This window comes from Onthophagus taurus, chromosome 5 (genome assembly GCF_036711975.1).
Source record: "Onthophagus taurus isolate NC chromosome 5, IU_Otau_3.0, whole genome shotgun sequence".
NCBI classification, from domain to species: domain Eukaryota; kingdom Metazoa; phylum Arthropoda; class Insecta; order Coleoptera; family Scarabaeidae; genus Onthophagus; species Onthophagus taurus.
Window position 1 is genome coordinate 1,801,911 of NC_091970.1, and position 11,292 is coordinate 1,813,202.

The 11,292-nt window shown below is 28.2% G+C and overlaps 2 protein-coding genes across 9 annotated transcripts in view; both read right to left on the reverse strand.

Moving 5' to 3' along the window:
• Positions 1-4,688: 4,688 nt before the first annotated feature.
• Positions 4,689-11,292, reverse strand: part of LOC111422275 (serine/arginine-rich splicing factor 4-like) — a 62,290-nt gene continuing 55,686 nt past the window's right edge. The window contains exons 1-7 of one of the 8 annotated variants that reach the window (XM_023055476.2): positions 10,030-10,117; positions 9,822-9,901; positions 9,144-9,223; positions 8,937-9,094; positions 8,071-8,338; positions 5,151-5,577; positions 4,689-5,084 (exon numbers count right to left, since the gene is read on the reverse strand). In XM_023055476.2, the coding sequence (XP_022911244.2) occupies positions 4,770-5,084; positions 5,151-5,577; positions 8,071-8,338; positions 8,937-9,094; positions 9,144-9,160 (1,185 nt within the window). In that variant the 5' untranslated portion in view covers positions 9,161-9,223; positions 9,822-9,901; positions 10,030-10,117 and the 3' untranslated portion in view covers positions 4,689-4,769. Of the gene's footprint in view, positions 5,085-5,150; positions 5,578-8,070; positions 8,672-8,769; positions 9,095-9,143; positions 9,224-9,366; positions 9,699-9,821; positions 9,902-10,029; positions 10,118-11,292 lie in introns of those variants that run through there. The other 7 variants (XM_071195752.1, XM_071195748.1, XM_071195749.1 and 4 more) reach the window with 7 other exon arrangements.
• LOC111422276 (carbonyl reductase [NADPH] 1-like) lies at positions 10,113-11,253 on the reverse strand. Its single transcript, XM_023055481.2, has 3 exons — positions 11,146-11,253; positions 10,593-11,092; positions 10,113-10,540 (listed from the first exon to the last, which is right to left on the reverse strand). The coding sequence occupies exons 1-3, from the start codon at positions 11,167-11,169 to the stop codon at positions 10,222-10,224; spliced, it is 843 nt and encodes a 280-aa protein (XP_022911249.2). The 5' UTR covers positions 11,170-11,253; the 3' UTR covers positions 10,113-10,221.

Below are 11,292 nucleotides of genomic sequence, written 5' to 3' on the forward strand. Positions count from 1 at the left end.
TCTTTAAAATGATGTATAATAATCGTTGGGTTGGATTAGAAAAATATTGAGAAAAAAAATATTGAAACAAAACTTACATTTTCGTATAACCTAAAAGTGTCAAAAAAGATGCTAATTTAAAAATTCCTCCAAGCCGTATTTATTGAAATTAAGGAATGAGACTTATTCTAAATTAAAGCTCAAAGCTTTGTCTTTAAAATGATGTATAATAATCGTTAGGTTGGATTAGAAAAATATTGAGAAAAAAAAATGTTGAAACAAAACTTACATTTTCGTATAACCTAAAAGTGTCAAAAAAGATGCTAATTTAAAAATTCCTGGAAGCCGTATTTATTGAAATTAAGGAATGAGACTTGTTCTAAATTAAAGATCAAAGCTTTCTCTTTAAAATGATGTATAATAATTGTTGGGTTGGATTGGAAAAATATTAAGAAAAAAAATTTTGAAACAAAACTTACATTTTTGTATAATCTAAAAGTGTCAAAAAAGATGCTAATTTAAAAATTCCTGGAAGCCGTATTTATTGAAATTAAGGAATGAGACTTATTCTAAATTAAAGCTCAAAGCTTTCTCTTTAAAATGATGTATAATAATCGTTGGATTGGATTGGAAAAATATTGAGAAAAAAAATGTTGAAACAAAACTTACATTTTCGTATAACCTAAAAGTGTCAAAAAAGATGCTAATTTAAAAATTCCTGGAAGCCGTATTTATTGAAATTAAGGAATGAGACTTGTTCTAAATTAAAGATCAAAGCTTTCTTTTTAAAATGATGTATAATAATCGTTGGGTTGGATTGGAAAAATATTGAGAAAAAAAATGTTGAAACAAAACTTACATTTTCGTATAACCTAAAAGTGTCAAAAAAGATGCTAATTTAAAAATACCTGGAAGCCGTATTTATTGAAATTAAGGAATGAGACTTGTTCTAAATTAAAGATCAAAGCTTTCTCTTTAAAATGATGTATAATAATCGTTGGGTTGGATTGGAAAAATATTGAGAAAAAAAATGTTGAAACAAAACTTACATTTTCGTATAACCTAAAAGTGTCAAAAAAGATGCTAATTTAAAAATTCCTGGAAGCCGTATTTATTGAAATTAAGGAATGAGACTTGTTCTAAATTAAAGCTCAAAGCTTTCTCTTTAAAATGATGTATAATAATCGTTGGGTTGGATTGGAAAAATATTGAGAAAAAAAATTTTGAAACAAAACTTACATTTTCGTATAACCTAAAAGTGTCAAAAAAGATGCTAATTTAAAAATTCCTGGAAGCCGTATTTATTGAAATTAAGGAATGAGACTTGTTTTAAATTAAAGCTCAAAGCTTTCTCTTTAAAATGATGTATAATAATCGCTGGGTTGGATTGGAAAAATATTGAGAAAAAAGATGTTGAAACAAAACTTACATTTTCGTATAACCTAAAAGTGTCAAAAAAGATGCTAATTTAAAAATACCTGGAAGCCGTATTTATTGAAATTAAGGAATGAGACTTGTTCTAAATTAAAGATCAAAGCTTTCTCTTTAAAATGATGTATAATAATCGTTGGGTTGGATTGGAAAAATATTGAGAAAAAAAATGTTGAAACAAAACTTACATTTTCGTATAACCTAAAAGTGTCAAAAAAGATGCTAATTTAAAAATTCCTGGAAGCCGTATTTATTGAAATTAAGGAATGAGACTTGTTTTAAATTAAAGCTCAAAGCTTTCTTTTTAAAATGATGTATAATAATCGCTGGGTTGGATTGGAAAAATATTGAGAAAAAAAATGTTGAAACAAAACTTACATTTTCGTATAACCTAAAAGTGTCAAAAAAGATGCTAATTTAAAAATTCCTGGAAGCCGTATTTATTGAAATTAAGGAATGAGACTTGTTCTAAATTAAAGATCAAAGCTTTCTTTTTAAAATGATGTATAATAATCGTTGGGTTGGATTGGAAAAATATTGAGAAAAAAAATGTTGAAACAAAACTTACATTTTCGTATAACCTAAAAGTGTCAAAAAAGATGCTAATTTAAAAATACCTGGAAGCCGTATTTATTGAAATTAAGGAATGAGACTTGTTCTAAATTAAAGATCAAAGCTTTCTCTTTAAAATGATGTATAATAATCGTTGGGTTGGATTGGAAAAATATTGAGAAAAAAAATGTTGAAACAAAACTTACATTTTCGTATAACCTAAAAGTGTCAAAAAAGATGCTAATTTAAAAATTCCTGGAAGCCGTATTTATTGAAATTAAGGAATGAGACTTGTTCTAAATTAAAGCTCAAAGCTTTCTCTTTAAAATGATGTATAATAATCGTTGGGTTGGATTGGAAAAATATTGAGAAAAAAAATTTTGAAACAAAACTTACATTTTCGTATAACCTAAAAGTGTCAAAAAAGATGCTAATTTAAAAATTCCTGGAAGCCGTATTTATTGAAATTAAGGAATGAGACTTGTTTTAAATTAAAGCTCAAAGCTTTCTCTTTAAAATGATGTATAATAATCGCTGGGTTGGATTGGAAAAATATTGAGAAAAAAGATGTTGAAACAAAACTTACATTTTCGTATAACCTAAAAGTGTCAAAAAAGATGCTAATTTAAAAATACCTGGAAGCCGTATTTATTGAAATTAAGGAATGAGACTTGTTCTAAATTAAAGATCAAAGCTTTCTCTTTAAAATGATGTATAATAATCGTTGGGTTGGATTGGAAAAATATTGAGAAAAAAAATGTTGAAACAAAACTTACATTTTCGTATAACCTAAAAGTGTCAAAAAAGATGCTAATTTAAAAATTCCTGGAAGCCGTATTTATTGAAATTAAGGAATGAGACTTGTTTTAAATTAAAGCTCAAAGCTTTCTCTTTAAAATGATGTATAATAATCGCTGGGTTGGATTGGAAAAATATTGAGAAAAAAAATGTTGAAACAAAACTTACATTTTCGTATAACCTAAAAGTGTCAAAAAAGATGCTAATTTAAAAATTCCTGGAAGCCGTATTTATTGAAATTAATTAATGAGACTTGTTCTAAATTAAAGCTCAAAGCTTTCTCTTTAAAATGATGTATAATAATCGTTGGGTTGGATTGGAAAAATATTGAGAAAAAAATTTTGAAACAAAACTTACATTTTCGTATAACCTAAAAGTGTCAAAAAAGATGCTAATTTAAAAATTCCTGGAAGCCGTATTTATTGAAATTAAGGAATGAGACTTGTTCTAAATTAAAGCTCAAAGCTTTCTCTTTAAAATGATGTATAATAATCGTTGGGTTGGATTAGAAAAATATTGAGAAAAAAAATGTTGAAACAAAACTTACATTTTCGTATAACCTAAAAGTGTCAAAAAAGATGCTAATTTAAAAATTCCTGGAAGCCGTATTTATTGAAATTAAGGAATGAGACTTGTTCTAAATTAAAGCTCAAAGCTTTCTCTTTAAAATGATGTATAATAATTGTTGGGTTGGATTGGAAAAATATTGAGAAAAAAAATTTTGAAACAAAACTTACATTTTCGTATAACCTAAAAGTGTCAAAAAAGATGCTAATTTAAAAATTCCTGGAAGCCGTATTTATTGAAATTAATTAATGAGACTTATTCTAAATTAAAGCTCAAAGCTTTCTCTTTAAAATGATATATAATAATTGTTGGGTTGGATTGGAAAAATATTGAGAAAAAAAATGTTGAAACAAAACTTACATTTTCGTATAACCTAAAAGTGTCAAAAAAGATGCTAATTTAAAAATTCCTGGAAGCCGTATTTATTGAAATTAATTAATGAGACTTATTCTAAATTAAAGCTCAAAGTTTTCTCTTTAAAATGATATATAATAATTGTTGGGTTGGATTGGAAAAATATTGAGAAAAAAAATGTTGAAACAAAACTTACATTTTCGTATAACCTAAAAGTGTCAAAAAAGATGCTAATTTAAAAATTCCTGGAAGCCGTATTTATTGAAATTAAGGAATGAGACTTGTTCTAAATTAAAGCTCAAAGCTTTCTCTTTAAAATGATGTATAATAATCGTTGAGTTGGATTGGAAAAATATTGAGAAAGAAAATGTTGAAACAAAACTTAAAAAACAATTTTTTCATTAACCTCACTTCCTATAAACGTCAAATCAAATAGGTGATTTTTAAAAGTTTGTGTGAAACGAAACAATGACCCTGGAAGCTTGTAATTCGGTATAAACCAACCTCAAACGTTCCTTTATAACCTCAAAAAATTTCATTTCTTGGTGCCTAACCGTTTTGGAGAAAATAATTTTTACATTAACCTCACTTCCTATAAACGTCAAATCAAATAGGTGATTTTTAAAAGTTTGTGTGAAACGAAACAATGACCCTGGAACCTTGTAATTCGGTATAAACCAACCTCAAACGTTCCTTTATAACCTCAAAAAGTTTCATTTCTTGGTTCCTAACCGTTTTGGAGAAAACAATTTTTTCATTAACCTCATTTCCTATAAACGTCAAACCAAGATTATTTTCTCAAAAACTAAAAGTTATTTTTCAAAACGGTTTGGTTCATTGGAAAGAGGACACTTTTATTAACACTTTGGGAAATTTTCATACTCATATTCCAAGAAATCGATTTTATATGAATTTTTAAACACCAATTTCGTTTATTATAACAGGAAATGATGACTGGATCTTGGAAAATTTAATAAATCAAAGGTATTTCCACAAAAAGAATCCTCCTTAACTAACTCATTTATTTTTTAGACCCGAAAATCGAAAATTCAAGAAAAAAATGATTTTAAATTAAACTCACGTCGACATCATTTATCAGTTCCGCTCGGTATTTCATCAGTTCGCGTTTCCGAATACGATTCTTCATTAGAAGTAACTGTAGAAGACGCAGGGGCCGCATTCGAAGATGAAGAAGCAGTCGTAACGGTTGTTGTAACAGTACTTGACGCTGTAGTTGATGTTTCATTCGGTTTAAAGATTTTTATCGATCTATTATTGTAAATAATCGGTGGTCGTGGTGGAAATCTAGGTCTTGGAGGAATTGGACCTGGAGGAATCGCGTATGGGGGGTAAAATTCAGGAACTGGGGGTACAATATGTGGTGGGATAAAAGGTTGTCTTGGCTAAAAACAAAAAAAAATTGTTTATTAATAATATTAATTAATTAAAACAATTTTAAATATACTTACATACATCTGAGTGATTACATGAGCTAAATGCGCATAATCAATCGGTGGGATTTGATCTTTATGTGGGGAATATCGACTTGGAGGTGGAGTTTGATTCCTAACTCTGTGTCGATTTCTACTTAACCGTCTCGGCGATCGGCTTCGTCTTGAACTCGGGGGGGAATTTCGTTTAAATCGATCCCTCGATCGAGATCTTCGGCGAGTTTCCCTCGATCGTAATGGTGATTTGGATCTTCGCGATCTCTCCGATTTGGAATGTGAACTCCCGGCGTTTCGTTCCGACGATTTCGCACTTCTTGGTGGTGATCTATTTCTATCGCGGGTTCTGAAAGAACCTTTTTCTTGTCTTTGAGGTGATTTATCCGGCGTTTTTCGTTTTGTTCCTCTTCGATAAGGCGAAACGCTTTGTCTTCGACGCGGTGGTGATCTAATTAAAAAAATTTGTTTTGCTAAATGTTCAATATTGAATAAAGGTTGCGATTTCGCGAGTGAATGCAATAGAAATTAAACTTTATACAGTGTTACATGACAACTAACTTCAGGTTTAAAATGTCAACCTCAATGTTGACATATTTGTAATCGTCGTGAAAAATCCTTTAAAATGAGTACAAACACGACATATTTATCTTTAATATTAATGAAGTTATGGTCAACTTCCGGTTAAGAATGTCAACGTCAATTTTGACATATTTGTAATCGTCGTGAAAAATCCTTTAAAATGAGTCCAAACATGATACGTTTAATGCCAATATTAATCGAGATATAAGCAACTTCCGGTTTGAAATGTCAATGTCATCTTGACATATTCTTAATTTTTATAAAATGTGTTAAAATTTGTCACAAAAACGGAAATATAATTAAAAAAAATCAAAAATTAAGGTTGGTATTAATATTTAAAAATTAAATTGCTATCTTCATTGTTGCTAACTTCCGGTTTAATGTTTTTTATTCTAATTTTTTTGTTTTTCGAGATAAATGCGTCATGTTTGGGCTCATTTTAAAGGTTATTTAATAAGGATTACGAATATATCAACATTAAAGTTGACATTAACACCATGAAGTTGTCAACTTTGAAATGTCAACCTCAATTTTGACGTATTTGTAATCGTCATTAAAAATCCTTTGAAATGAGTACCAACACGACATATTTCATTTCAATATTAATGAAGTTATGGCCAATTTCCGGTTAGAAATGTCAACGTCAATTTTGACATATCCGTAATTTTATCAAAATGTCTTAAAATAAATATAATTGTTCATAAAAAACGAAAATACAAGAAAAAATCCCAAAAATTAAGGTTGGTATTAGTATTTAAAAATTATGTTGCTAATTTCATTATTGCCAACTTCAGGTTTAATATTTTTTTATTTTAACTTTTTTGTTTTTCGAGATAAATGCGTCATGTTTGGGCTCATTTTAAAGGTTATTTAATAAGGATTACGAATATATCAACATTAAAGTTGACATTAACACCATGAAGTTGTCAACTTTGAAATGTCAACCTCAATTTTGACGTATTTGTAATCGTCATTAAGAATCCTTTGAAATGAGTACCAACACGATATATTTCATTTCAATATTAATGAAGTTATGGTCAATTTCCGGTTAGAAATGTCAACGTTGATTTTGACATATCTGTAATTTTATCAAAATGTCTTAAAATAAATATAATTTTTCATAAAAAACGAAAATACAAGAAAAGATCCCAAAAATTAAGGTTGGTATTAGTATTTAAAAATTATGTTGCTAATTTCATTATTGCCAACTTCAGGTTTAATATTTTTTTATTCAAACTTTTTTGTTTTTCGAGATAAATGCGTCATGTTTGGGCTCATTTTAAAGGTTATTTAATAAGGATTACGAATATATCAACATTAAAGTTGACATTAACACCATGAAGTTGTCAACTTTGAAATATCAACCTCAATTTTGACGTATTACAATTATTATTAATATTTGTCACAAAAATAAAAATATAATACAAAAAATTAAGGTTGGTATTAATATTTAAAAATTAAATTTCCATTTTCATTATTGCCAACTTCAGGTTTAATATTTTTTATTCTAATTTTTTTGTTTTTTTGAGGTAAATGCGTCATATTTTGACACATTTTAAAGGTTTTTTTAATAAAGAATACATCATGAAAGAACACCATGAAGTTGTCCATTTGTCTATTATATGATAACTACCTTCAGGTGTAAAATGTCAACCTCAATTTTGACATATTTGTAATCTTCATTAAAAATCCTTTAAAATGAGTACAAACACGACATATTTATCTTCAATATTAATGAAGTTATGGTCAACTTCCGGTTAAGAATGTCAACGTCAATTTTGACATATTTGTAATCGCCGTGAAAAATCCTTTAAAATGAGTCCAAACATGATACGTTTAATTCCAATATTAATCGAGATATAAGCAACTTCCGGTTTGAAATGTCAATGTCATTTTGACATATTCATAATTTTTATAAAATTTTATTTGTCACAAAAACAAAAATATAATAAAAAAAAAAAATTAAGGTTGGTATTAATATTTAAAAATTAAATTGCTATCTTCTTTGTTGCTAACTTCAGGTTTAATATTTTTTATTCTAACTTTTTTGTTTTTTGAGATAAGTGCGTCGTGTTTGTACTCATTTTAAAGGTTTTTTAATGAAGATGACGAATACGTCAAAATTGACGTTGACGTTTCAAACCGGAAGTGATTGTATTTCCATTAATATTAAAGTTAAATATGTCGAGTTTGGACTCATTTTAAAGGATTTTTCACGACGAATACAAATATGTCAAAATTGACGTTGACATTCTTAACCGGAACATAATATTCACTTTAGTGTTTAGTTTTTAAGAATTTAATATAGATAAACTAATAGTTGACCAATTTTAGTGTTAAAAAATGAAGCAATCAAACAAACCTATAGGAATCTTCTTTAGCTGGCGAGTTTTTTCGTTCACAAGTAAATCTTAATGGTTTTGGATAAATCGGTTTTGTCTCTGCTCGCCATCCTTTCGATCGAGGCGCGCTACTTTTTGATCGCGATGAATCTGAACTTGAATCGCTTGATGTTGATTGAGAGCGACGATTTGCTCCTGGTGGTCTTTTGATACGCATCGTGCGTTGTTCCATTCCATCTTGATTAACTAAGATATCGTCCCTTTCGAAAAGGGGCGTTGCACCTTCACCTTTAAGTTTTAAAACAAATTTATCCAACATTTAATTGAAAGTTATTTCAAAAAATATTGATTATTTGAGTAAAAGCAAATTTTTTGACTAATTAGATGAAATTTTCAAGAATTTTAATTAATATTTAGAAGAAAACGAGGTGAACCTCCCACGATGAGACTCCAAAAAGAGATCTTGAACATTTTCCATTCATATTTAAACAAATAAACATAAAAATGACTATTTAATGAATTTATAGCATGCATAAAACTAATTTTTTTTAATGAATTTAATTAGTTAATTGAAATATATTGAAAAAATAATTATTTTGGGAACCCACAATCTTCAAGAAGCTGGAATTGTTGTAATAAATAATGCTTAATATATTAAAAATTAAATAAATAACCAATTTATTTTAAAAAGACTTTTATATAATAAGTAAAATACTTACAACATTGTTGGTTTCCACTTCAATCCCCTTTTTGGTCACCCTAAAACTTTTCCTTTCTCTGAAACTAGCTCAATTACCGATTTATACAAAACAAAAAATGTTTTAAACGCTTCCTAAGCAAATATACATACTTAATTGAAGTTGTAAGTCATTATTTATTGTTTTACCTGCTCGATGCAAACACAATTCACTTAAATCTCCTATATCGCGTTGTATGGGCTTATCAGAACCAGTTTTATCCCAAGCTAAAGGATTCCTAACCGTGATGGTGTGTCGACGAAGCTCCCATAACGTTACTTGCGGCAATCGTTTTAAAGGCCTTAAACTTTAACACATTTTAGATGAAAAATTTTGAGGTTATGTTGATGATTTACCCTTTATTTGATTCCATCCTTTTTATTTTTCGTTCCGGTTAATGTAATTACGTTAAAGATGATCCTTTACATCTGAAATGCTTAATAAAAATTAAGAATTAATAAAAATTGCATCAAAAAGCAATCAATAACAATGGTAAACATAACCTATCAAAATTAACCTAAAACTTTTAAAAAAGTCTTTAGAAAATGATTGTTTATTAATGTTTTAGTTAAAACTTACTTTAATTGTATTTAATATTGCGCAAAAATTAAACAATTTCTGTTTTTTAATAAAAAATTGTGTTATGGTGTGATCAATATTGCCAACCTAATTTTTTTTTAACATAAAAAGAACCCAAATTTATAAATAACCTTAAAAAAAAATTAATTCTATGAAAAATATAATAAGAAAGTTATTAATATGGAGCATTAGGAGCTATCCATTCGATTACAGCACAATTCTTGCAAATATATTTCCCTTTTAATCCATGAGGAGCCAAAGCTAAATATAAAGGACTATCCGTTCCTTCTTCAATAGTCAAAGGCCCCTTATGACTTATCAGTAGAAACATAACTCGGATGGCAACTATTACTTGAAACATTTTTGTCCAGATACTTGGAACAAGCTTTTTAAAAAAGGCGTTAAATTTTAAGACATTTTAGATTGAAATTTTTGAGGTTATGTTGATAATTTACCTTTTATTTGATTCCATTCTAATTATTTTTCATACCGATTAATGTAATTACGTTAAAGATGATCCTTTACATCTGAAATGCTTAATAAAAATTAAGAATTAACAGAAATGCACCAAAAAGCAATCAATAACAATGGTAAACATAACCTAATTTTTTTTTAAATGTCTTTATAAAATGATTGTTTATCAATATTTTTGTTAGAACTTACTTTAATTTTATTTAATATTGCGCAAAAATGAAACAATTTCCGTTTTTTAATAAGAATTGCAAGGTTATTCATTTATGGTGTAATCAAGATTGCCAACTTAATTTATTTTTAACGAAAAAAGAACCCAAATTCCCAAATTAGTACATAGCCTTTAAAAAAATATTAATAATATATTTATGAATAAAAAAGTTATTAATATGGAGCATTAGGAGCAGTCCATTCAATTACAGCACAATCACTCCAAATATATTTCCCCTTTAATCCATGAGGAGCCAAAGCTAAATATAAAGCACTAACAGCTCCTTCTTCAATAGTCAAAGGCCCCTTATGACTACTCATATCAGTAGAAACATAACCTGGGTGGCAACTATTAACTGAAATATTTTTGTCTGGATACAATGCATCGACCATTCTTTGTTGAATCCTAGCTAAAGCGCTCACACCGACTTTCGAAATGCTATAAGCAGAGGATCCCCAACCCAATTCAACATTATTCCCGCTTTTAGCGCTTCTAAAACGATAATAACTTTATAAATTAAGTTTGAGTGTCAAAAAATCCTAACCTAATAAATTCCTCCATTAACAAAGATAAATTTTCGATTGTAAGTTGATCACTAGACAGTTTACTTCTTAATTCAGGGGAAGGCACTTTAAATAAATGCCCAGCAGAACTAGACATTTGGATGAGTTGAGCCCCATTCTTTAATAAAGGCAAAAAGGCTTCGCTCATTCGAAGAGTACCATAATAATTAGTTTTAATTGTAACCTCAGCTTGAACACCAAAAGGTTCTGTTGAAGCGCCTTTAAATGCAATCCCCGCGTTATTAATTAAAATATCGACACCGCCGTAATTAGTTTTGACGTAATTTTTAAACGTTTCAACACTTTTTGGGTCATCAATGTTTAATTGATGAAAACGAGGGTTTAATCCTAATTCTTTTAATTTATCCACAGCTTCTTTCCCTAATTTTTCATCGCGCGATGTTAAATACACGATTCCTTGGAATTTTTTGCATAAACCTTGCACAATCGCAAAACCTATACCTTTATTACCACCGGTAACCTAAAAATAATTTCGTTTAATTATAACAATTAAAGTAATTTTTATTTAAATACGATTGCTAATTTTTGTTGAGACATGATTTTTATTTAATCAAAATGACTCGACTTTAAGTTTATAACCTAAAAATTTGTATTAAAATGAAATGTCAAAATGAAATATCCCTAAATATTAACAAAAAAGTTACTGCTTTGAATGTTATG